This window comes from Thunnus maccoyii, chromosome 17, assembly GCF_910596095.1.
Source record: "Thunnus maccoyii chromosome 17, fThuMac1.1, whole genome shotgun sequence".
Lineage (NCBI taxonomy): Eukaryota > Metazoa > Chordata > Actinopteri > Scombriformes > Scombridae > Thunnus > Thunnus maccoyii.
This window is the reverse complement of record NC_056549.1, coordinates 15,389,027-15,416,948: the sequence shown is the minus strand read 5'-3', so window position 1 is coordinate 15,416,948 and position 27,922 is coordinate 15,389,027. Positions and strand designations below refer to the sequence as shown.

The 27,922-nt window shown below is 39.1% G+C and overlaps 1 protein-coding gene across 3 annotated transcripts; it reads left to right on the top strand.

Moving 5' to 3' along the window:
* Positions 1-245: 245 nt before the first annotated feature.
* si:ch211-278j3.3 (E3 ubiquitin-protein ligase RNF19B) lies at positions 246-27,236 on the top strand. 3 transcript variants are annotated; one of them, XM_042390353.1, is made up of 11 exons: positions 246-403; positions 994-1,266; positions 9,333-9,936; positions 10,952-11,442; positions 16,710-16,915; positions 17,073-17,220; positions 19,115-19,277; positions 20,329-20,443; positions 23,833-23,964; positions 24,263-24,512; positions 25,447-27,236. In XM_042390353.1, the coding sequence occupies exons 3-11, from the start codon at positions 9,784-9,786 to the stop codon at positions 25,733-25,735; spliced, it is 1,947 nt and encodes a 648-aa protein (XP_042246287.1). In that variant the 5' UTR covers positions 246-403; positions 994-1,266; positions 9,333-9,783; the 3' UTR covers positions 25,736-27,236. The 3 variants fall into 3 exon arrangements, with proteins under 3 accessions (XP_042246287.1, XP_042246286.1, XP_042246285.1); XM_042390352.1 differs by having other exon boundaries at positions 248-403; positions 1,126-1,266; positions 24,242-24,512; XM_042390351.1 differs by having other exon boundaries at positions 248-403; positions 24,242-24,512.
* Positions 27,237-27,922: the final 686 nt, after the last annotated feature.

Below are 27,922 nucleotides of genomic sequence, written 5' to 3'. Positions count from 1 at the left end.
TATGTCAAACCTTAAAGTTTCAGTCCACTGTCACATTAGACAGACAGTCCACTGTGGGAAAAAGATATAAATTGACCACTCACATCAATGTTGTTTTAAATCTAACGATAAGCTCAGAGAAGCACAGAGGATCAAAGTTTCTGATGCTATAATGTGTACAATGCAGCATTGTAGGAAGTGCAGTAAAAATGCCTCAAATATAGCAAATGTAAGTTTACATTAAAAAAAAATATGGGCAAGAACATACATTTTGCATCATAGCGTCTTGTAGCATTTTATCTTCGCTGCATTTTTCAAAACGATCAAAAACTTTAACGAGAGAGGGGCCACAGTCTGTCAAGACTTTCATCTGTGCCAGGAATACACAAAGCTATCCCACAACATACGACATCCAGCTATTAAGGTAAAGGTGATTTTCTTATTATTTGTAGGCCTAATTATATACTAAATAACAATAAAACTACACAGTACACTGTGGCACGAAGGGGACAATGTAAAGCATTATAGGGTCCTGTGGAGAAACAGTTCCACTCTAGGACGGTACATCATTTGAGACTTAAAACTGGGCTAACCTAAATATATATATAGGTTGTCCTAAAAGCTCCACATGGTATCTGTATATACCTCACACCTTTAATGTGTGTTATGCTTCTTTTCGTCAACATAAACTACCCTCCCTCTGAAGTGTTTTTACAGCTGAGTCCTATGACCTCTAAAGGTGTTTCAGGAGGCTTGTTTGATTTCATCTCATTATATAGTTACAGAGAAGAGAAAGTTACTCTCATCTTTTTTTTTCTTGTGGGCATTGGACCTTAGAGTACAATCTGTACCTTTAAAATCAACAAATGACATGCTATATTTAATTGACTGGGACAACATTAAAAAAAAAACCCGAGATGGCATGTGTTTGTACCACTGTTTTTATGGGCCTGAGCATTTATGAATAGGAGATCCTGGGATTCTGCGTCATCTTATTGGTTCATGTCACTGCAGTGAGCCTCCCCTCAGAAAAGCCATCAGTCTGCTGATGTACCGGGGGGAAGGCTCTCCTCACCGCGGATCTCCTCTCCTCGGCTCCCCCCTGCAGAGGACCATTACCTGACATCATACCCACCCTCTCTGCAGCTTTGGCGGTCAGACAGGTTTTTCTGTGCGGCAGAAAAGAGGAGGAGACGAGGGGGGATTTCTGTGCTACTGTTTGGTCCTCAAGGGGAGGAGCCAGTTGTTGATTCTACGCTGCAAAGAGAGACGGCGCCGCACAGAGAGGTAAGATACCGTTTACGTAATACAAATTATTGTGTGTTTTATCTGCTTGAGAGGGAGACTTTTAAACGCGCATATAGACGGCTTTTTTCTCATCGTTAACGCTCGTGTCTATATCACGAATACATGGAGGTGGAGGTGAATGCGAATAGCCTATTAAACATGCCACTCCCTGCAATAGCACACTGATGCCCTGGACAGCTCCCTTTTGAAATGATTAAAGTGCATGTGTGAAAACGTGTAAATGATTTTTAATTTTTATTTTAAATAAGTGTGGAGGTTACTCAAAGCTGCCTTTGATTAGTACAATTTTATAACACCTTAAATTTAAATGTGCATCCCCAAATATATGTAGGCCTGCTACCCATAGTGTTTATTGGTTGAATACCACTTCTCTTATTAAGGTTGTGGAGTTAAAACATATGGATCAGTGAGTTGTGATGGAGTGATAAGACATGTAAGCACTGTTATGAAATTCTACAACAATGTAGGATACTATAATATGATATCATATATAAAGTAAAACCTTATATTGTGGTTATTCGGTTTCTTAAAGTAGGCTTTGTGCTACCATAGGTCACTAAGACTCAGTGTTGAGCACCACATGGAGCAGAAACAGAACATTTTGGTCAGGGATGCCGCTGAGTATAGGAGTGTGTGGGCAGGCTGAGGTCACTCTCATGTCTCTGAAACCCGCATTGCTGATGTGGGCTTCAGTCCAGTGAACATTTAACAGGGTGTACCATCAGGTTTCCCAGCCTGAACTCAATATCATGCTTGAAAACTGACCTTCCTCCCTTCCTCTCTGTCCAGTGATTGCATAGCAACAGCTTGTTAACAAGTGTCACATCCTCGAAAACGCCTCCCAACTGAGGAGATTATACAGTTGTGATAACACGGTACATGATAAGTATAAAATCTAGAAAAAAAGGTGGTCCGTTTCTTCCCATGCTTGGCATTTTAAAGGAGGGGGGAAACCGCTTTAGGGCAGATGCTGGTTGTGTAATAATCCCATCTGTCATTGTCATTTCATCTGTCATCAAGAGGCAAACTGCCATACTATAAGTTGTAACCTACATGCTGTTGTTTGTGAAATCAGAAACAATATATTCTAAGAATAACTTAAAACAGTTCAGAGTGCAAAGGTTCATTTACCATGTCCAGATTTAAGGAATTCAATAAAGGCTTCAGAATATTAAGGTCATGACAGCCATTCTTATTTCCAATGTAAAGAGGGCAGATTAAGCACCATTTTCTCTCATGACACAAAGCCAACCATCTGTACAGGTCAAATGTGACAGTAATCGGTCATCACGTCCTCAAAGTTCAAGCGTCTACTAGTTACTACCTCTCTACCTCTCTGTCTGTGCCTTAAGTGTATCGTCACCTGTAGATAGGTTAATGTCACTACTCCTCCTCCGGGAGCTCAACAGGCTCAACAAGACAAGCTGCTTCATTATATTCAGTGCCTTCAGCATTCTAGATGGGTGTCTTAACGGGGTACTGCAGCAACTTAGTGCTGCATCTGCATGAAGTTGGGGGGACTCATAAGAGACAGATTTTAAAAATAATAGTCAAAATTGGATCAGCAGAGACCAAGATATCCTGACCTATAGTCCTCAGTATGGCGCAAGCTGCAAAAACGCTGTCTTTCATTTCCCATAATGCAACAAATAGCATCATTTTGTTTTATGTTCTCTGCCTGGTAAACACCCACGCCATTCAATCTCCACACCCCCACTTTGTAACACCGACTTTCTGCTAAAAGTCTCCAAGCCCATGCGGAGATTACCCTGATGACATCATCACAGTGATGTTTTTCTGACTTTGTAAAGCTTCCTCCGCATCCACAGAAGACATTATACAACTTTTTTTTCCCAGGTTGGGGAGTACTGCTCATGACATATAAACTGACTTTTATATGTAAAATTCGCAGAATACCCCTTTAAAACCTTTACTCAATCTTTTTGCTATTCTTACATTTTCTGTAGAAATGTGCTTGCTGCTTTTATGGTCAGATTGTAATTGGAGTGAATCAGCATGCTTAATTGTGTCAGAAAGTAAGAAAACAAGACTCCAGCCAAAGCCTTTGTTCATTGTGTAATGATGTCCGACGATGCCCAGGGGATCGGTTTTCTCTTTTTTTCTCTCGCCTGTCGGAAATAAATTAAAAATGAGGGTTTGCTGCTGTGAATGAAGACAGAGACGTGTGGCTGAATGTTTTGTTTTTGTGCACTGCTGTAGGTGATATAGTACATGGAAGGAGTGTCATTTCATGGTGACTACTTCGTTCGGTTCCTTTAACGGTGGTCATGAGGTGCCTGAGGAGGTCATAAGGTCACACAGCCATCTTGCTGAAGTCAGCTACACAGTGAACATCCATAGCCTGCAGAAGCATTTCTTCTACTAACCACTGTCATACAGGATTTATTGTACCTTTCCTCATTACATCGTGAACGATAGGTTTTATAATGATAACTGCTCCATAACACATCCATAAATTATCATCATATTATAAATTCAGTGGGCACTTTACAAAGAAATGAGCTGAATAAGTATGTTTCATAACATTGTAGTTTGTTATAAATTATAACCCTTAACTGGAAAACTGCAGAGAAACACTCTACAGTACAGATGATTTCTCTTTCAGGACTAAAGTGGGTTATTTTTCTGCTGAAAATTTCCGTCTCCAGATAGTTTAACTCCCATTGGACCCGACATGATAGATTTTTTCCTTCTTCAACAGCGTGGCTACATAACTCTAAGGAGTTTTACTCTTGTGTAGCTGTACAAATATGACACATAACTTGATGAATATTTACTGTCTTATCACAGTATTCAAAGTCATTAAATCTGATATTTAAGGTAATCAATTTCACATGGATGGAGGGTGAAAATCCTGTCAAAATTTGTGATTTAGTGATTTGTTCTCTGGCGCAGAAAGAAAGTTCGAGGACAGATTTCGTATTTGTCCTTTAATTCTCTGTAATCCCTCGAGACGCCTGAAGAATTTGAATTCTTTTAAAGGCCGTTTTATTGGATTGTTCGTTCTCTGTGGTCAAGAATTCTCTAGAAATTGAGTGAAGTATGAAACATCAAAGGAGTGCCAGCATACTAGTGTAAAGAAGGGAGGTCAAATCTTTAAGTGTGTCTTTGGCCTCAGGAGCATTGTGCTGTACACACACACACGCGCGTGCACACACACACACACACACACACACATTAAAAAGAAAAGAAAACCATTAACCATTAGCCTGTAAACTTGTTCTCTCCCTTGCTGAGCAGCATCTGTGTCCATCTCTCGTGTTGTTAACTATTTTCCCTCCAGTCTTATGAGTCACGACATTAAAGAGAACAGGATCTTCTCTCCTCCTCCTCTTCCTCTTCCTCCTTACTCCTCACCGTCTCTTTATTGAGTCTATTTAGGGAGATTTTTCATAATCTTTCAACCACACCTTGTGGAACTTCCTCAGTGGGTAGAGTTGCTCATTTGTTATTGGGAGAGGGCTTAATTGTTATCACACGATCTTTTGGTTATTATCGCATGTTTCGTAACAGCTCAGCTATTAGCCTGGATGCTTTTTTGCCAGAAAAAACACCACAATATTTTTGGACTTGTGTTTATGAGAAACAGTGGATTTCATAGGAGTTACGTCTTTATCACTTTATTTATCTGTATTTCATTTTTATATATTGAATGTGATTAACTTCTTAAAACCCAGCTTTTCCCCTTAAATTTCCCCATAATTTGCATTAAATTTGGAAACACGTTTGTCCAAAACTCAAGGCAAAATATTCCTGTCTTGTTATACATCATTTTATACACTTTTCCCTAATATTTGGTAGCTTTAGAAACAATTACATTCCTTAACAAAGAAGACCTGTTTGTCTAAAAACATATTTGTGATGATTTACCTACTTGTTGCTCTTTTTTGTAAGTTCAAAAGTGTCATCATCCAATGAACAGTTGTTGTTTTGTTGCTGGAAGTTTGGTTTGTGATTCAGTAGTTTTCACTGACATCACAGAGACACTGTGTTTGTATTATAGCCACTGGTCATAGAAAACAAACAGCATCTCATCGTCCAGAAGGTTTTTCTGCCATTTCTATCTCTTTATCTACATAATTCATGTGTGTTTGTGCATGTGTGCATAAAAGTGTGTATGGATGCGTGTGCATTTTAGTGTGTTTTGTTTCTGTAGCTTTTGACGGATGAATGATCTGATTCAAGATGATAATGATGATCTTTAACAATGCGAAGATGCTCTGCAGAGATCATGAGCAGGACAATTGGAGTTGAAAGAACATGATGTGATATATGGATAATTTAGTCTGATGTTGAAAAAGAAAAATCTAAGTCTACCCAGGTAGCCAGCAGCCAAATTGACTTGCCAGCATACTGGGGCTGATTCTAAGGGCCACGACTTGCTCCAAACTATCATTGCTGCTAACTGTAGCTGATTCTCAGCCCAAATTTACCGAAGTCCAAAACCTCTAAATCTTAGTTAAATCTGGCAGCTGTATGGACCAGAGCCTTCCCACATTTGGTGTTTTGGTGCCAAACACAGCTCAGTTTGCTGACAGTTGCCTGCAATTGACCTAACTTTATTGGCAACCTTTGTACCTAATTGCTAGAGAATTAGAGCAATATATTACTCTGATTATAATATATTACATTGAATTGGCTACAACTTCAAACTTTGTAGTTCGGTGACAGAGAGTGAGTGCACACTCATTATATGTTTATATTTGTGTTTGTGTGTTCTCCAACTTAGGTTTTAAGAGGTTTTATATGCTGTGGACTGTAATGTTCTGTACTTTGCGTGTACTTCTGCGTATCTCTTTATCTCTCCTGTGGTAAGTGAGAGCATTGAGGTTTGTGCAAAACAACAGTTTAAATTCGGAACGTTTCCTTACAATGACAACTTATCTAAGTCGTTAAGCGGTGAATTGTGTTGTCTAATTACTTGGCCCTCTCTCTTTTACTGTGGAGCGATAAGCCGTGGTTGGAATCCACTGAGCTATCATTTAATTACACTCAACTCTGCGTGTGTGTGTTTGAGCGTGTGCATGTGCGCATTCATACTTTATATGTGAGTGTGTAGGCATGCATACATCCTGGATACAGTGTGTTCATGGCATGTGAATTTAGCTCCTTAGAATGTGTTATGTGTGTGATTTCAGTGTCTTCATATGTGAGGATGATTTCTATAAATATACAGCAGCACAGTGGTGCGTTCATTACAGAGGTCGGTGCTTTGGATCCTTGAAGAAAATCAGTCAGATGTTGGAAAAATTCAACCAAAAGCACAACACAGTTACTGGAATTTGGATGGGGAGAAGCTGTGTGTGGTGACGAAATATGTAGAAAGAGGCCTGTGATCCTTTTAAATTATTGCTGGGAAAGTTTTCTTTTATTACTGATTAATTTACTCAAAACATCCTCTGCTTTGTTTATAACATTTTCCTCTTCAGTAAACAAAAGTTCCCATAAGACTTCACTATGGACTGCAAATCTTTCAAATAGAAATTTAGATGACAGATTAATCAGGATGTTATTAAAGCTTAAATTGAAATTATTATATTTATCCACCATCACTATTAGGTCTTGAAGGGATTTTCTGAGGACAGGAAGCAGTTTGAATGTTTTATGTATAGCAGAAGAACATATGATCTGCAACGTTGTCATCATAACCTCTGTGTGAATGAGAAAGTTCTGAATGTGTTCACAAACATTTCTCATCTTGCCAGTTCATATTTCTCTAGTTTTTTTTGGAAGATGGCCAGGACCGTTTTTATCACAGCATCTAATGTGAGGCATCGCCAGAGTGGATCTATAGGTTTGGACTTTGCAAATCAGTAGCATGTTATTTTATTTCTTTTTTTTTAATCAATATCAATGACCTATCAGTAACCTTTAACTATAACCTATTGAATATGTTTTCCACTTTTTTGTGTATAATTGAATGGGATGTTTCTTCTATTATCTCACAGTAACTTATACTTGGTTTAATCTTTTTTAAAGAGATTTGCTAGAAGATCCTTTTTCAATAGGATCTTATTTCTGGCTTGCAAACAGCCTTTCTGTTTTCCGAGATCCAAGATAAAATACATATTGCATTTTGTTTTGTATTTGTATTGGCCAAATTGTATTTCAGTAGAATACTGAGATACAGTATTTCCCACAGAGCTACTGTATAGTTTGCGAGCAGAAAAAAAAGAATCTTGCATCTAAAATATCAACACTAATCATCAGTTTATGGTGCCAACTTCTGAAATGGAGAGAATGTCTTTTCTTTACTCTTAAATTACCATATATAATAATGTACTACTGCAAGAAGAGCCTGCTATTCATGTGGATTTTAACATATCCAGAAGACTAAAGTATAAATACAACTCAAACTTCCAGTTTCTTTGCAAGAGTAAAAGAAGGCAGGTTAGGCACTGCAGTGTTACATAAATCCAGATTTTTTGTGAATCCCTGTTCAAATAATGGTGAAGCATATAGCTCCTGTGGCTATACCTGCCTCTGACCTGTGTAATTTAATTTATATAAAAGAGTGAAACATGTTTTTTTCCGTAATTATAGAATTAGAAAACAAGAAACTGTCTTAGATCTTAAAATAGATGATAATCTATAATCATATCATATTTCATGCTGTATTCCTTGTTTCGATCCAACGTAGTGCCAATACGGAGACAGCTATTTTAATTGGTCTGGGGTTGTATGAATCACCTCATGCTCTCTTTGCTCTCTGGGCCTGATTATGAAAGCTCACTGCTGCCTAATGGAGACAGAATGGGTTGTCTGTGCTGTCTATCACCTCCTCTCCTCTACCTCGCCCTCTATCTCCCTGATCCTTTCTGTCAAACCAGTCACAAGTCTCTCATCCATCTGATCTTTGTGTCTCATTTCTGTGACCTTATTGCTCGTGTCTGAGGCTGTATGATGGGCAGGCTGGGGTGCACAGATCCAAAACTCTCTCTGGTGTTTTTTGTTTTTTGATATAAATGACTACTGGGGGGATTTGAATAGAGGATTCAGGAGTCAAATAGCACATCTTATTTTTTGATATCACTATTTTTGTGGAATTATTGAAAGGTCAGATCTTAAAATTAGTTCCTGTTGTTGTGTCTACTTCAGCTTCAAGTAAATGTCATTTGATGTCAGGTCTGGTCACGCCACAAGCTTCCGTTTACTACAGAACACTGGATGAGACTGAGCACACAATTTATACATAATATGTCTTAGTAGAAATTAAATATTAATAGGTTGCTGATATAACAAATGAAGCAATTAATCATAGCACAGTAGTATAAAAATTGAAATATTGAAATGTTGGGGGGGTATACATAAAAATTGTTCAAAGGTTCAAAACAGAGCAAAACCACAAATTAACAACTTAAGCAAAATGAGGCTGATTACATGGTAAAGTACAATTTCTTAGAGATGTATTTGCCATTAATTGTTATATATTTTACACATATTGTTATGCAGTTGTAATTGATGCTATCAAATTATTTTCTGGTTAATTGTTTTGTCTGTAAAAAAAGTTTGAAAATTGTTCCAAAAAAAAAAGAAATCCCAGTGGTCATATTCACTAGTCTAAAACAAAAAATATTTTAAATTCACTGTCATAAAGTCCTCACATTTAAGAAGCCAGAGACTGTTTTGCATAGTTGCCAAAATAGTTTCCAATTTATTTTCTGTTGTCAAGTAATTAACATATTGTTTCAGCTCTAAAAATAATAGTTAATATAATAAAAGTGATGTTTAGTGCGATAAACTGTATTCCAATGCTGCATTACAGGTGCTAAACCTCTTTAAATGTGTAAAACAAAACCTTCAATAACTCATTATGTTAGTTTATGATACTATCAGATTATCACCGAGCTCTACTTTGATTTGGTTTTGTAGCTGTAACATTGTGTGTTGGGACTTTTAGTACAATAATATATTATATGACAAAATGACAACACGCCTTCAGCCAGCACTGCACATGTTTTAAGGCACAGTCATCATTTCTGATTCACTTTGAGTTAGTCATGACTTGTCACTTTTGCTTCCAGGTTACAGGGCTGCTGACAGTGAAGAAGGAGGACTAAAACGATGAAGGACAGTCGGCCAGTTCGGGACTAGCTTGGACCGAGGGAACTGCAGTGGAGGTGGAGGAGGGAAAGAAGACCAAAGAGAGAAAGTAAACCACATGACTCGGCCTTGGAATCCAAATTAGTGATGTTCCCCTCCAGCAGGGATCGCCTCCTCCCTGTCATCTCCCTCTCCATCTCTCCCGCTCTTCCTCCCTCCTACAGCAGAGCAGCCGCCCAGCTCCAAGACTCTGAGCCGTGAGAGCTCATTGTGCTCACCCACCCACGCACACAAAACACACACACACACGCACACACACACAAACTCAAACACATACACACACACACACTCTCTCTCACACACGCTTTTGCATCCCGCTCATGGTCGTTGGCCTGCCCTCCTCAGCTGCTGCTCCTGCTCCAGTTGTAGACCATGAAGAGGCCCAAGCAGCAGACGGGGCCCCTGAGCTTCCTCAACTTCTTCAGCCGAAAGCCCAAATCGGAGCCGAGGCCCGAGAAGCCTGTGGAAGCTTGGCCCAAAGAGGAGGTGGCCATCACACTGACCCTGAGCGAGCATCCAGAGCAGGTAAGAGTGAGGCTTCTACTACTCTAAGCAACAAAGTCATCCCATTTCACACAGTTTTATTTAGGTTAAGTTTGTTTTGGCTTCAGGTAGACTTGGTGATTTTTGTAAAAGCATTTAGCTTTCATAAAATGTTTGATCCTGTTTTTTATATGTTCCAGTCTGAGCTTTTGTATTGAGCCTGGTTATTTTATTGGTAGTGCTGGCTTTGTAAACACACTCACAGAAATCAGTCTTTGGATGGAAATTTTCTTATGTGTCAGGTGTTATAATATTATTCACATTATTCTAATATTCCACTGCAATATTAATATTTTTTCCTAGTTTCAAGTAAACCTGTTATCTGTTATTTAAAGCATACTGGATTTTGATTTTGTTAAAATAAGAATAAGAATAAGAATAGGAGTTGAAATGATAATGTTATTTAAATTGTAGTCGTACATAGAACATACAGTATATGCTTATTAGTTCATTATCCTGCCATATCTATCGTCAGAAGATGGATGCAGAAAACATTAGGATTTCAAGAGATAAACTTCAAACATTTCAGATGATTAGTTTTGGTGCTTTAAAATGTCTGAAATCAGAATGTCTCACAGATTGTTGTATAAGAAAGAACGTGAAGAGAGGCTGTAGATCATTAACTTTGGGTGTATGAGCTGATGCTTGCTTCCTCCCTTACTGTTATAGCCCAAATCCATTAGAGTGTTTATTTAATTAATTGGTAATTTCTAGAAATTATGTTGCCAGGAAACCAAGTAGACCAAGTGCAATAAGTATCCACCAACACACACGCTCACCTATACTGATTTCACTAGAAATGTGGGGACCATCCGTTTGCTTTCATTTATTTCTTAATATCTATCTATCTATATATATATATATATATATATTTTTTTTTTTTTTTGTGAACGGCAGCACAATGTCTGTACAAGTCTCTCAGTTTCACCCTGTGTATAAGGATATTTTTAATGCACATTTGGTAAATCAGCATGCACTGTACTGTAATTGTTTGCAGGGCCTCAACCTCACAGCAGAAGAGGCTGGAGAATCAAGAGCTTCTGGAACAGAAAGAGGAGAAGGAGGAGGTCCGCCAGCAGCCGCTGAGGTTGGCCAGGGTGGTGGTACCACAGCTGAATGCGTGGGCGGAGTCAGCAGTGGCTCCACCGGCGTCCTGTCCCTCTCTTCCTCCAGCCAGGATCAGCTATTGGATGAACACCTGGAGGAGTGCCCACTGTGCCTGCTCAGTCAGCCGCGTTGCCACTTCCCACGACTCACCTCCTGTTCCCACCGGACGTGCTCGGACTGCCTCCGCCAATACCTGCGCATTGAGATATCAGAGAGTCGGGTGGGCATTGCATGCCCGCAGTGCCCTGAAACATTGGCGCCATTAGATGTTCGTGCCATCCTGGATGACCGGGCGCTGCTGGAGAGGTTCGAGGAGTACCAATTGAGGCGTTTCCTGGCTGCTGACCCAGATACACGCTGGTGCCCTGCACCTGACTGCAGGTGAGGATCAGCTTTGTGCCACCACCATCATCATCTAGATATTTTGGAGCAAAATCAATAGGCTTTTCCCACAGTTTAGAGTATATACACTAGAAAACCTTACATTTTAAGTTCATTAATAATGATAAAGAGCCATTTTTGCTATATAATTAGTGAACTGAACATTGAGAGAAGATAAATTAATAGGATAGAGGAAAACTTATAGATAATAAAACTAATGGCTCCTCTAGATTGTGCAATCTTAGAACAATGTATTTTTATTGACATCTTGAGTCACACAGTAGCAATTCACAGTAATTACCCTTAAAAAAACAGCGCCTTAATCCAACACAACAATTTGACAGCACTTGTCAAAATCCTGTCATCCCACCGCCGGCTTTATGTTGTAAAACACAAGACTGAAGCATTTTTTCAGTGTCAGAATGATTGAGTGAGCTTTGAAAAGCCGAATTGACAGCTGATGAAAGCTCAGTTTTGAGTTTTCTATGCATCCCAAGGCTGTTCAAATTTTGATACCAGCAATATATATTCTCAGCTGATGGAACAAAACAGACTGGCTGCGAATGATGAATCAAGCGTCTTTCCATGTGTAATTATAACTCTTTGAGAATCTAACTTAATGTTTACTACATTAACACTTCAAATAAGTTAATCTGGTGATGTGTCTGGCATTTCTGGGATCATTTCACTGTTAGTGGTGGAGTGTTTTTCTTGCTCCCCGAGGATAACTGGCTGAAATGTGGATTGCATCATGTCAGGTAGAGATGTTTAAAGCATGGTTACAATATGATTTCATTGCAGAATCGATCTAAGACATCATCATAAATCATTCAACGAGACATCCTTTGTGGAAGAGTCAAAGATGCCTTTTTTTTCCATTGGCAGCAACCTCAACAGACCACAATCCAATGCAAAAACATGCTCTGAGTTGACTCTGAGTGAGTTAACTGAGTTAAACAGACATGTTTTTCGTGTTGTTGTTTATGTAGAGACATTGATCCATTGCTGTGTCACCTTAATCTTCATGGATGGGTAACAGGATAGGGCTGCTGATGGGAAATCATAATGTGTGTGTGCATGTTGTGTGTCTGTGTGTGTGTTCAGTGAATATTTGTGGTCAAAAGCACGTATGCACCAGGGTTTAGGACTTAGTGGTAGACTGTCTGTCTCCCCGACTGTCAGTGCTCACAGCCAGGTCATGATGAATGAGTGGAGCAAAAATCAATACGCCAGTCTGTCTGATGCTGTGGTGAATTAAATATAACAGCGGAAAGTATGAAATCTGATTCAAAAGTATTCAACAAATGTACTGAATTTTGAGTTTGGCATATTTAAAAAATGGTTAAAAGTGCAGCGGAGGTTAGTGGTGTTTAAAATTTGAAATGGCTAATAGGTCCCAAAAGCACCTTTGAAGTGTTTCGACCCATTATGTAAACCAGTCATTCACAGTTATGGTTTGTTTATTCCCATGTTCTCAACATACACACATTCCTGGTGGTCTTAGGGACAGAAGCTTAGCTGGAGATTATGTCGGCTCTGAGAAAGTGTGGCCAAATGTGTTTTTCTGCTCCACACACTTGTATCTATGTGTGCACATTTTGTCATGTTTTTGCTGTGTGGCGCTACTGTGGGTGATTTCAAGTGAGGATCAACAAGGAATTTTCCTGCACACAGAGAGACAAGAATCTGCAGTATTAGTAATGTTTGTGGAAATCTTTAAGCGCCCATATTAATGTCACACAACCACACTTTTATCCAAGATTATTGCAGTTTGAAGTTTTAGGAAGGTTTCTTGTATTTCCCTCAAAAATAAACTTGTGTGGTTTGTTTTTTGAGCAGAAAATGTACATCCAGTTCTCAACTTATTACAGTGGAGTAACTTGATTCAAAGTAGAGAACATCTTGATTTGGACTTCTTTCATATATGTATCAATTCTACCGCATAGCCTTTACATTTTCTCACTTTGAAATATCTACTCAGTTTAAGTTATGCTGTGGACTTTTCTTGTAACAAACCAAGTTATGTTTATGTTATTTTTTTTTTTCCATCAGAACGTATTGTGTATAACCTTCAGGTATTAAATAAACATGTTACATTCCTCATAAAACATTTAAATAGGGCTGCAACTAATTATTATTGTCATTATTGGTTATTTTCTTGACTAATTGATTAGTCATTTAAAATGTCAGAAAATGGTGAAAAATGTCAATCACTATTTTCCAAAGCCCAAGCTCTATCCTAAAATTTCTTGTTTTCTCGTAACCAACAGTCCATAACCCAAATATATTCAATTTACTGTTATAGAAAACTAAAAAAAGAAGAAAATATTCACATTGAAGAACCTTGAACTAGAGAATTTTAGAATATTTTCTTGAAAAATTACTCAAAACTAATTAGTTATCAAAATAGCTTTCTGTCCATTGACTAATCAATTAATCAACTAATTGTTGCAGCTCTACATTTGAATAAATGATAAAATAATTTAAAACATTTTGATTTGGTTTATTTATATCAGCTAAAACTGTTTCTTGGTGTACTACCTCCACCAACTGTCAATTAGTGCAATAGGGTAAAACCATCAGCAGGAACAAGTTATGTCACTGTTTGCTTGTGTTCGTGCATCCTTGTGCGTTTGCAATAGATAGAAACAAAATGGAAAACATGATCTATAACATTACTAGTGGTCAAAAACTCCACCGAGTACCTTTAAAAATGTATTTACATTTAAGTGGTTTCTAAGGGGTTTTGGTAAAACTATTACATTGGCAAAAAATGCAAAGCAAAGTGCAGCCCTGCTTGTAAAATTTAAAAAATTCAATTGATCTCAATGATGTCAGTAGCCCATGGCGTTGTCACTGTTAGGTTTTCAAAGAACTTCTTCAGACATCTTTACATGATGAAGTGTGGAAAGGTGGTTAAGATCTAAATAATCCAATTATAGCAGGTTTCTTTGATACAGATATTTACTGATACCTGAAAATGTTTTTATGCATGAGCAGGTCCACACTTGAAAGACCAGCTTTGTTGTTCAGCCAAAAGTGTTTGACTCGAGAATCAGACACAGTCAGTTCAAATCTAGTCTGACACTTAAGTAGAATCCATGCAGCAGCCTCATTATCCTCTTATGTGTGTGTGGCCTTCAGCCTGCCTGATTCATCTCCCGTGTTGATAAAACTGAAAACCACACAAGGCTGGAGTTGCAAAAGGAAAAAGCCTGGTGGAGCCTTTCAAATAGTTCTTCACAGCCGAGCAGAGGATCCTTGAGGCTGTGAATATATACTCAGTTATTTTCACTTGTATTTGATCATTAGTCACGTGGTCCTTTGAATATTAAAATTTATGTTAATACCCCCTCTGAGGAGTGGGATTAGGTCCACCGGCATGAAGCTCTGTGTTATCATCATAATGACTGCTCAAGATCTAAGGATGGAATTACATCTGGTTCAGGTGCTGAACTCTGGAAACCAGTCCCATAGTAGTTGTGTCTCTATTTGACAGTTGGGATTTTGACAACACCACAGCACTGAGACTGCTCTTGTTAAGGTCTTCAATGACATCCACTTAAACAGAGACAGTGGCAAAATTACAGTCTTAGTATTACTGGATCACCTTTATTATACATTCGACACAGTCGACCACAACATACTACTAGATCGTCTGGAGAACTGGGTGGGACTTTCTAGCACAGTACTAAACTGGTATGAATCCTACATAAATGACAGGGACTGCTTTGTGCCTATTGGTAATTACACATCTGAGCGGACAAAAATGACGCAGAGTTCCCCATGGCTCCATTCTGAGGCCTCTTCTATTCAACATCTACATGCTTTCATTGGCTCAGATTATGGAAAACAACAAAATATGTTACCATAATTATGCAGACGACACACAAATTTACATAACCATATCACCAGGGGACTATGGTCCAACACAAGCACTGAGTAAGTGCAATGAACAAATCAATGATTTGATGTACCAGAATTTTCTTCAATTAAACAAAGATAAAACTGAAGTAATTGTTTTGGAGCCAAGGAAGAATGATTAAAAGTCAGCGTTCAGCATATGTTAAAAGCCACAAACCAAGCCAGAAATCTTGGTGTAGACATGGAATCAGACCTGAATTTCAGCAGCCACATTAAGACATTTACAAAGTCATCCTACTATCACTTTAAGAATATATCAAGGATTAAGTGACTTAAGTCACAGCAGGATTTAGAAAAACTTGTCCATGCATTTATCTTCAGCAGACTCGACTACTATAATGGTGTCTTTACAGGTCTCCCTAAAAATTTGATCAGACAGCTGCAGCTGATTCAGAACGCTGCTGCTCGAGTCCTCACTAAGACCAAGAAAGTGGATCATATCACTCCAGTTCTCAGATCTTTACACTGGCTTTTCATTTGTCATATAATTGATTTCAAAGTTCTGAATGGTTTAGGGCCAAAATGTATTTCTGATCTTCTGCTATGTTATGAACCATCCAGACCTCTCAGGTCATCTGGGACAGGTCTGCTTCTGTTCCCAGAGTCAAAAATAAACATGGAGAAGCAGCTTTCAGTTTTTATGCACCACATATCTGGAACAAACTCCTGGAAAACTGCAGGTCTGCTGCAACTGTCAGTTCTTTGAAATCAAGGCTGAAGACTTTTCTGTTTGCTGCTGTCTTTTATTAAATCAAATAATTCATTTCTTACACTGCATTGTAACTTTTATTTTTGTCTTATTCTATTTTAGCTTATTTTTGTTTTGTGTTCTGTTAGTTCTTTAATGACTGTTTTTGATTTAAATCTTCTTTTATGGTGTGTTTCTTTTGGACTATGCCTTGATGCTTTTAACGTTTTATGTAAATCACTTTGAATTGCCTTGTTGCTGAAATGTTGAAATGTGCTATATAAATAAACTTGCCTTGTCTTTGAATTATGATTCACTGAGCCACACAGTCAACAAGTGCTGTTTGTGAAGAAAAACAACAATGAAATATTCAGTGTGCTTGACCAGGCTGTACAGTGAAACAATACAAGGAAATAGAAGTATATATTCCAGTTGGCCAACCAAAGCTGTGATATTTAAATGAAACTGCAGCTGCTGTGACTCCTTCTGAAATTAACAAGTTAGGGAAACAGTGTGGAGTAGTGAGTAGAAAGAGCATTATTTAACTGGAACACCTAGATTTTAACCTCCAGAGGAATTCCCCCATAGGGATCAATAATCATATCAATTATGTCCATTCTATCATGTTTTATCTGAGGTTTCTCTCTCTTCTCAGCTATGCAGTGATAGCTTACGGCTGTGCAGAGTGTCCCAAGCTGAGCTGTGGCCGTGAGGGGTGTGACACAGAGTTCTGCTACCACTGTAGGCAGCTGTGGCACCCCAACCAAACGTGTGACCAGGCACGGCGTCAGCGAGCCCGCCACACCTCAGGCAGTAACGATGCCTCCACGCTCTACGTCTTCAATGAAGAACCTGGAGGAGGTGCGACTGGCAGCTACTGTTACCTTTTTAGTGCCTTTTTTTCCAGAATGCTGTCTCATTTTTCTACTGGATCTCCATCACATTTGACACGGACATTCATTTTGGTAGTTAAAAGGAATAGATATTCACTTTCACAACATTCACTGTGTCGTTGTAGATGCAGAGGAGATCAAACCATGCCCTCGCTGTGGTGCCTACATCATGAAGACCAATGATGGCAGCTGTAACCGTATGAACTGCACTGTGTGTGCCTGTCAGTTCTGCTGGCTGTGTATGCAGGAGATCACCGACGTGCACTACCTCAGGTACACAGCCACAATTCTGTTCGCACTCAGCTCATGTGTGTATTCATTAACACACATAACCAATGCCCACATCAAACTAAAAGCTATAAGTTCATTAGCCTTGAGAAAATGAAATAAAACAATTGATTAGTTGGTTGTCAGAGAGTTAATCAACAGTAAATTTAATAATGGAACATCTGCTGGTTTCATATTCTCAAGTGTGATGATTTAATGATCTCCTCTGTTTTTACCTGAAATTAAACATACTCAGATTTAGGTCTGAAAAAACAAGCAAATAAAAGACATCACATTTTTCACTATTTTCTGGCAATTTATGAACCAAACAATTGATAGACATATCAGAAAAAAACAACGGACAGAGTAATCAATGATGAAAATAATCTTTAGTTGCTGCCCTACAATGAACTACCTTAGTTTTTGGGACATATACAATGAAAGTACCATTCAAGAGCACAAGAGAAAAGCAGCAGAATTTGATCCCAGCATCATAGCACAGCAGCATGAGGTGACAAAAAGCTTTGTGGCAAAAGTCCCAACTTTGGCATTTGTAAGATACTTTAGAACAGCAAAACCCAGTCGGAGATGAAAATAGGAAAACAAGGCCGGTCGGCAAGGCACGTACACTGTGTCATTGTTTAGAGGCTGCACTGCTTTAAACTGTTCGTCTGGGCTTCCATTGATTTTTCCAGCCCTGGAAGAGAGTCACTGCTGACTTGTCATCAATTAATCAGCTCTATCTGCCTCCATATTTCCATGCGGCAAAATATGTAACTCAAGCTAAGAGACTGGATAAAAGCTGATTAGCTGTATTTGAACAGTTTAATCCTTATGCCGCCCAATGTCCAATAAAGGTGTGAGTATTACGTCAAATTTTCATGAATCAATCATTGTTTTTGTGCATGTGTCAACTATAAAAGAGAGTTTTTGTTTCTCTTGTGTGCATGGGCCGCATTGTCTTTTCACACTCTCTCTCCTCCTTCTCCCCCATCCCTCCCCCTCTTCTCTCCCCTTATCCATGTCTGTCTTTCACACTACAAATTACAGAATGTCCTATGGAAGGGCAAAGCTTTTAGCATCTCACAGCAAGTTCAGAGCAATGGAGCATAACCATAATATCTCACCATAACACCCCCCCACTCAGGCTTTTAGAACCCCAAAGTGACATTTGCAGCTGTAATACAAACGAATGCTTTGAGAAACAACATAGCCCTAAGGTGCTATTTGTGTTGCTTATATTGTCACTGCTGCTCCTACAAGTTAATTGCTGCTTGATTAAGACCGAACAGCATTAGACACTGTTGTACTGCTTTCTGCTCCAGATAGGATTACACCTCAACACCAAAGGCTGGTACAAGATTGAACTTATGCTTTAAGGCAACACTATTGTACCTAACATCATGTCAAGTGACAAAGTATAAACTCCTTGTAAACAGACTTAAGTAACCAGCCTTTTCCATCTGCATAACAACAATATGTAAGATAAATGAGTATGTGAATGTTTCCTGCAAATGCCTGTAATTCAGAGAAAGCAACACTAAAATTATAAATGCAGATGAGATCATTCAGTTTGGGTAATGATTTGATGACATCAATGAGAGATCATGTTAGTAAGTTTTTCATGTGTTTTTTGTTTGTGCCAGTGAGCTGGTTGAGGCTCTGTGAGAGGTCATGACACAGGTGATTATGCTTTCCATAGGAATTAAGGTGATGAATGCTTATGAGTGTGTTTATGTGTTTATGTGACTGGACAGTTGGGTGATATAAACCAAAAATGGGTAATATAAGGTAATAAAAATATATGTTTTATTGTATAGACGTTTTTTCTGAATTATGTGCATGATGATGGTTTGAACTCCTATCTGATCTCATCTGCTGTGTCTCCTGTCTGTCTCAGTCCCTCTGGATGTACATTCTGGGGGAAGAAGCCATGGTCTCAAACCCGCAAGGTTCTGTGGCAGGTGGGCATGTTGCTTGGAGCACCAGTGGTCATCTCCCTCATAGCGGGCATCGCCATCCCAGTCATCATTGTGGGCATACCAATTTACATGGGCCGCAAGGTACAGAATAGTCTATAAACCCTGCCTTACATTGAAAGGTATGGCTGGCGACTTGTCTACATTTTTCTTATTGCCAACAAATCTCTTGCGCAGATTCCTCTGTGCTGTAGACTTCCAGTTTTGTCCAAAACTACAGAGTTTTGTTAGCTTGTTCTGTGCTACACATCACACCCTCTTGACTTTGCACCAAATTGTACATTGTTGAGAACTTTAGCACAAAGTCAAGAAGTTGTGATATGTAGCATAACAAGCTAGCAAAGCTCTGTAAACAGATATGTGCTCTGCGCAGTGGTGTCTGCCATACAAGGAACTAGTTTTTGGAGACTGAAAATGTGATTGCTGTTATTAGACTTTGCAGCAGTTTCTAAACAAATTAACATGCTCATACTCTTTGTGGTGAAGAAACATGTCACCCAGTGCAACATGTGTGGCTCACTGACATGTTTCTAAAAGTTTTTGGACAACAATGGAGGTCTACAGCACAGAGGAATAAGATATATCAGACTTTGGTTTGTCTCTGCACATGAGATGGGTTGACAATAAGAAAAACCAGCCTCATCCTTTAAATAACTGGTTTGAATTGATTCACACTTTTTTGTGGGACTGGTTGAGTTTGTGTGTGCATCATCAAAGACAACATACAGCCCAAAACGTGCAAATTCCTCCCATACAGTATGGCTCTTTAGAATGTTCATAGTAAACAAATTATTCTGAATGACTTAATTTGAATCTCTCTGTCTTTTAATGAGTGCTCCATGTTTGCCAACCTTAGTGTTAATGGAACCACTTTCCACCACCACACATTTTCTAAAAATATCCTGTTCATTTTACATGTAATCAACAGTTATAAACTCAACTTTTGAACACGTCATCATACACACTGTGCAGGCCAGGTGATAGAGTGGTAATCTCTTCTTAGTGTTTTCCTTTCACGTCCATGCCTACACAGTGGAAAGGAATGCGTGACAGGAATAAGTGGTTGCAGAGAATGTGAACAACAACAAGAAACAAATTAAAGTTACATGATTATATTGTATTTATTGCCTTCCAGGTCCATGGTCGCTGTAAGAAAAACAATATCTCAGGAAGTAAGCACTACTTGACGGTGGCAAGTGGGGTGATGATGTCAGTGTTTGTGTCGCCGGTCATAGCAGCTGTCACTGTGGGTAAGGAACAAACAACCACATGTCCACCTTCTGCCCTGCACACTGAAGACAGTGATCAAAGTGCAAAATTAGCCTGTTCTTGAAAATAAAGTTGTGAAAATGTTCAAAATATATATTTTTTCACCATGCTGCTGGCAAAACGCTAGGGATGGCAATGTCAGTCGACTGCTTTGCTCCAGACTAAAATATCTCAACAACTGTTGGATGGATTGCCGTAACATTTTGCACAGACGTTCTTGTTCCACAGAGGATGAATCCGAATGACTTGGTGATCACCTTTCCCATTAGTGCCACCAGCAGCTTTACATTTTTGGCTTTTTGTGAAATACATCAACAATTATTGGATAGACTGCCATTAAATCTGGTATAGATATCCACAGCACCCAGAGAATGTATCCCCAACACTTTTATGTTCCCCTGACTTTTCCTCTGTCACAGCCATGAGGTTTACATTTGTGGTTTTTATTGAAATGTCTCATCTTCTATTGGACGTTCATGCCTCCCTCAGAATAAAATGTAATCACTCTGGTGACCCCTTGACCTTTCATCATCATCAAGTTAAAATTCCAAACTGTCTACACACTGTTTTGATTAATGACTATGCTACCTGCTAAATGAATCATTCCCATCAGCCTCGGCTATACTTTGTCTTTAGTGCCAATTCGTAAATGTTAGTGTGCCAACACGCTCAACTAACATGGTGAACATGATAAACATTATACCTGCAAAACATCAGCGTTAGAGCTGCAACAATTAGTTGATTAATTGATTAGTCGATTGACAGAAAATTAATCGCCAGCTATCTTGATAATTGATTAATTGTTTTAGTCATTTTTATAGCAAAAATGCCCAAAATTAGCTCAAATGTGAAGATTTAATGCTTTTGTTTGTCGTATATGATGCTTAACTGAATATCTTTGGGTTTTGTACTGTTATTTGGACAAAACAAGACATCTGAAGACACAAAGGCTCTAATCATCATGTTAGCATTGTCATTGTGCGCATGTTAGCATACTGACGTTAAAGTTTAGCTTAAAGCACAGCTGTGCTGAAGTACAGTGTCACAGAGTGGATAGCATGACTGTTGACACTTTAAGTAGATAAAATTACCACAATGTCCTGAAACACAGCAGTTTGGAGCAGACATCAAAGAGACTTTATATGCCAAATATGCTAATTTAAGATATTTCTTTCTGTTGGCTGTAGTTTTATCAGGTTTATTTAAAAATATCTAAGGCAGTATTCATGTGTATCAAAAAGCCATTACAGATAAAGATAATCCGTGTGATTTGATCAGCACATAGCTGCTGGCTGTGGAGTGTCTGAGATAATCCCGGGCATAATAATGAGCGAGGACTGTACAGTGGGATCAATAAGAGAGAAAAATCCCATATCTTTCCACAGTCTTCACACAAGATTGTAAAGTTAAACTAATAAATCACAAGTTATACACACTTAAACATGTAGCCTTATACATATGGCATAAACAGCCATATGAATACTCAAAAACTAGTTCTCTTTATGCAAACATTAATGTATTACCACAGACACATGCAATGTAAAGGAGCATTCAGGTAAGATTCAAGACTGTGACAGAAATCCTTTAGGCTTCAGCAGCTTCTCAGCTTCCCTCTGCAGTGTCACAACCATCACCGTACCGCACACTGACAGGCGCTCCCCCGGCACGCACACACATTTAGCCGCACTGTACTCTTCACCTTCACCTCCCACCCCTGTGGATCCTTCCCTGCTTGCCCTGTCTCTATGCCAATTCTGTTTCCTTTTTCATTCGGTTCCCATGAAAGAAATTAGCTCGTTTTCTCGTAGCTGCAACTGTTATTTTGTATCTCATATTTCAGTCACAGCTCTCTGTCTTGCTGTTTCTCTCCTTAACTCGCACAGACACACACATACAGTGTCTCACGTTCACTCTTGTCTAACTGTTTGGCTGGCAGGCTCATCCTCTTGCCCTCGTTTCACCCTGTTGCTGAGTCAATAGTGTCCCAGGGTTTCCGCTGTGTTAATTATGTCCCTTTGTTTGGTGTGCACTCTGCATTGTGCTCCCAAATTCCTATCTCAATCACAGGTTACATAATCACACAGCATAGGGAGGCTGCTGCTCATCAGGTTTGGGGGGTTGTTGAAGGTGCTTTTGTGAAGGTTATGTGGGAGAGTGGGAAGAAATCTTACATTGCCAATGTAGTTATACACAGCTCTGTCCTTATTTTTACATATTATTAAGACAGGTGATCCATCACAGCAAACAATTTATCCATTATGTGATTGTTTTGTCAAAATTGTGTTTTTGTCCATTCTCAGCAATGCTTGGTCCATTCAAGGAAGTTCTGACATTCAGGTTTTGAGAATCAGCTGCTGAAAAGCAGTTGCATTATTTATATATAGCTTTAATTAACCAGGTAAACCAGTTAAAATATGAAGAGAATAATCAAGATTCAAACAGTACATGAGATCAGAGGGATTAAATAAGACTTATAAAATAATAGTGATAAACATACCATAACAAGATTTAAAAATGAATACATATAATAGATTAATAACACTAGATCAGTTTGTCTCCAGTTCAAAGAAAGTGGCTTTAAAAGCTTGCATGGAAACAGGTTCCTGAAGTTTTATGTCTGACTGAAGCTTGTTCCACTCTGAAGAATCATGAAGGCTCTTTTCCCTTCCTCAGTGTGCAACGTAGGAACAGAAATAAAGTGTATGCAGTAGTTTCCAGCTTCATTTGGAAGAACAAAATTACATAGATATGGATGTAAGAATAGCTTTATAGATCAGTGTGTACCAGCTACCTTAATCTGGTGTCCAGTCCACAGTGAAGCAGAAGGGGCTCCCTCTTGTGAATGTTATGGGTTATTGCGATAATATGATGATGAAAACTATAACTGTTTAAAGGGGCACTTCACCAATTAATATATCATAAAACATAAAAGTGCTTTTACTAGTCACAGACAGTACTAATCAGCCTGCAAAATCAGCTGTGTAATGTCTTCTGTGGACATATGAGACAAAATACAAATTACAAGACTTGGTTGGAGCTTGGAGACAATCAGGAATCAATCAGAAATCATGCGTTACAAACCGCATATGTAGAGTTTGAAAGATGTGAGGATTTACCAGGCACCAAGGGTCTACTAAAAGACAAATTCCAGTTGCAGTTGCAGTAGTAAAAGTCTGGATATTTCGGCCTCTGCTGCAACAGTTTGGAGTATTTTCAAAAAATCTGTTTCTTGCTAATCCCACAACTTTCTTGGACAATTGAATTACTGGAATACTGTTTTGATGTAATCGCACATATGTTATTAAATTATTTTGGCACAATCAAATGACAAATATTAATTTGTTTCTCATTCTTTCCTGTTTTCCTGCAGGTGTGGGTGTGCCGCTTATGTTGACTTATGTCTATGGGGTCGTTCCCATGTCGCTCTGTAGGAACGGCTGGTGTCGACCGCAGAGCGAGCCCCCTGAATCACACAAGATCCAACTGGAGGACTTAGCTAGCTGTGAGTACTTAGAAGAATTGGTTTTTTAACATTTTTGTAAATATGCTAATTTGCGTTCTTGCTGAGAGTTAAGTGAGAACATAGGTACAACTCTCATGTCTGAGAGTGATATCGATCTTCTCATCTAACTAAGTAAGAAAGTGAGTTTACTTGTGTAGTTTAGTTTAGAATAGGATTCTTGTGCTAAAAGACTTCACAATCACAGTACTAAGCGCATTGTAATTTTTGCTCCAAAGCTTGCTGGCCTGATCTGATGAAGTTTCCACTTCTCTTATAGATCTTCTATTCTCTCATGTAGTCAGTGACCACTGGACGGGTCAGAACAACCAAACGCTCAGCGACACCAGCGTCCAGGAAGTCAGAGTCAGTGTACAGGAAGTAGGCGTCCTGCCAAGTACAAGCACCACGCCCCCGGAGCTAGATAGCTATGTGGGGTTGGATGAAGCCACACAACGCCATGGATACACCCAGCAGCACAGCCAATCAGACTGTGAGGTGGTTATTGTGCCTGACAGCAAGCTCAACGACACAGAAGAACTTCCTTTGAGGTGAATGTTGCGTCTGCCTCTTCCCTTTCTGTTTCTACCGCTTTCTTTATGCTTTTAGGAAGGATTATGCATTCATGGCTCCCAAATTAATTCTAATGAGTTTTGTGATGCCCTATTTTTTCCTGTAGCGCTAATATGAGGTTGACATTTGTAGTTTTATGTAAAATGTCTCGGCAACTGTTGGATGGATTGTGATGAAACGTGGTACAGACATTAATACTCTCCTCAGGATGAATTGTGGTCATTTCGGTGATCCCTTAACTTTTCAATCAGTACCATCATTGGGTTAAAATTTTAAGTTCTAATACTTAGTTTTATGACCAAACATTGTCATCAGACACTAAACACAAAGCTGTTGAATATTGTCTTGATGAATTGATTAGTTTGATCCAAAAAATGTTAGAAAATGTCAATCACTACTTCCCAAAGCCCAAGATGACATCATCAAATGTCTTGTTTTGTCCCGACCAACAGTCCACAACCCATAGATATTCAAGATATTCAGTTTACTATCATAAAGGACTAAAGAAACAGGAAGAAAAATACTGATAATATTAATAGTTGCATTAATCAACTAATTGTTGCCGCTCTACAAATGTTAGCATGCTACCATGCTAAGCGAAGATGATGAACTGAGTAAACACTAGAACTGTTAAACATCAGGGTATTGTCATTGTCATTGTGAGCATATTAGCATGCTGACGTTATCATCTAGCTCAAGGCACTGCTGTGCCTGAGTACAGCCTCACATGGCTGCTAGTATGGCTGTAAACTATGAAGGGGAAACTTACTAAGGATTTGTGGCACCTTTTTAGGTCTAGTTCTTTGTTCTTTAACTGTTTTTTGGGAACAATCATTTCCTCAAGTCTGAAACATTTTTGAATACCTGGCAGCTGCATATTGATGTCATTATATGTTTCTGTTGTCACCACAGGGAAGGAACCAATATTGAGGTTCGTGTGGAAATTGAGACCCAGCCCAGAGGCGCCCGCCAGTCCAGCCTAAGTAGCATCCTGTCTAGCCGAAGCTTGTCAGTGGAGTCCCTGGGACACTCGCAGTCCCAGTCCCAGTTCCAAGACTACCTGCGTGCCTCACAAGTGGAAGAAAGACGAGAGAGTGGAGGAGGAGGAGGAGAGGAGCAGGAGGGAAGAGAGAAACCAGGAGGGGAAGCAGGAGGAGAAGAAGGGATAGTTTACCCAGTCTTTGAAATAGACAGTGTATGAGGCCCTCTAATGCAGGCTTTGCACTTGGTTGAAGGTTAGTCAGGTTTTATGGAAATAAACAAATCCGTGATCTGACATGTCATTGTATTGACCTGAAAATCATTGGCCAAGGCCACCTCCTGCTTCCGAGACAGGACCGCCCACCAGATGCCTTCTAGCTCCAGCCTCTAAGGAAGACGCGGGTTTAGAGAGAGCAAATGAAAAAGATGAGAGAGAGAGATAAGAGTGTGTGTGCGTCTGTGTGTGTGAGTGAGTGTGTATGAGACAAATAGCATGAGTATGAGATAATAAACCGGACGGGGGATCAACTGTAAAAGCAAGACAGGATAGCATCCATCGCTGAATCTTAAACTGAAGTGACTGAGAGCATGTTAGCCGACTAGTTCAGTGGGGGTCAGCCTGTTATTTTTTTCTATGTTCTTTCTGAAAGAGACTACCTACTCCCCCTCTATTAGGAATCTATTTCATGAAGCGCTCTCTTCATCTGACTATACTCTTATACTTCTTTTAGTGACCTCACATGCCTCCTCCCTCTCCCTTTACAAATAAAGAGACCCCCACACAAGCATGAGTTGTTTCATGGGGAATTAAGAATCTAACATGCAACTGTCTTATCATATGCAGCAAGACAGTCGGAGGATTTTTTTTTTCTACCTTTAAAGAATATCCCCAATATTTTAAGATGCAGTGTTCACACCTGAATTGGGCATCCTTAAAACAGATGACGCATGCTGCACTGTTCAATTACTCTCTTGTGAAAGAAGCCCAGTTGAAAATGCTGAAATGACACCTGGAAGCTGTTCAAGCCTGTGACTGTTGTTCTCTATCAGAGTCAAAGGTGCTCTGTGACATTGTGGCAGTGATGACAGGAGGGATTATAAATACCGTAATACCATAAATATATCTGCTAGTCTCCGATCCACAGTCTTCCATGGAAGCAGATAGAGGGGCAATGTTACTTTTGCCTTCTTTGTAGTGCAGCTTTCAGCCTTCACAAGGTTATTTCCTTAAAAAACCGGGGAGGGAGATGTTGCTTTAGTTTTTAAAAATGCTCATTCTAATGCAGTCATTTACTTGCATTAGCGACAACAACATTGGCAGCAACACCGCAAGCTTTTTCTAAAGAGTCTCAACTTTAAAAATAGCTGCATGATGATTCTACTACTCACTGTGTATCCAGGATAACACACACATATGCCCACACACACACACACACACGCACACACGCAGCGGTCAGTGTAGTTGCAGTAGTGTGTGCTGCTGAGAGCATTAAATATATAAACTTAAGACCCTCTCAAATGATCACAGAGCACCAAAATGACAACAGCAGCATGCCACCTCAGGCTAAAGTGTAATAACCCCTTCTAAATGATTTATGAGAAATACATGACTATACACGCACTGCTTAGCTTCCTGAGTGTGAAATAATGGCGGAAAATGAGACTTGACATGATAACCTGTGCTGAGATTTGGAGAGAAATGAAATAAAGATTTCACCATGAAGGACAAAAACACAGTGCATGTTTGTGTCTGTCGGAAACTGATTTTTCTTCAGTAAATGTTTAAGCAGAGTTGGGGAAGCCTATGTTTCCCAATGTTGTACATGTGTGCATTGTTTTTGTTGAACAAAGGTTCCCTGTCTGAATTGAACTGGGGATGTTTCAGGTGATGGTATGCATATCCTACCATACCTTTGAAGCAACTGAAGCAATGTCTTCCTGTGACCCTGTGCACTAGTTGTGACAAGTTAAAACTGTTCAGCTCTTCCTTTTTCAGGTGTTATTCAAATATTTTTAGAGTCTCAAAGAAGCAAAATCATCCAGTAAAAAAGATTAGGAAAGTCTGAAAGGATAAATATACATTTTTGTAGCTGAGGTGTGTTTTCTTTTCTGCTTTCCTCTCATGATAATCATCCTTTGACCACTTATATTCATCTCACGCAACTTTTGGGGGTCTTAGACTACTAGACCACCAGGATGTCCTTTATTGTTTTTTAATTAATAATTTAAAAAAAACCCTTAATTCTGTTAAAGAAACTTACTGCTACTAGATAACATCCCCAAATATCACCTTGCTTGCACAGTCTGTGCAGTGAGTGCAGACTGTAATAACTAGTTGCAAACAATAGAGCGCGCCAAAATACAGAAAATGCAAAACATTAACCATTTACTTGAAATTATGCCTGGT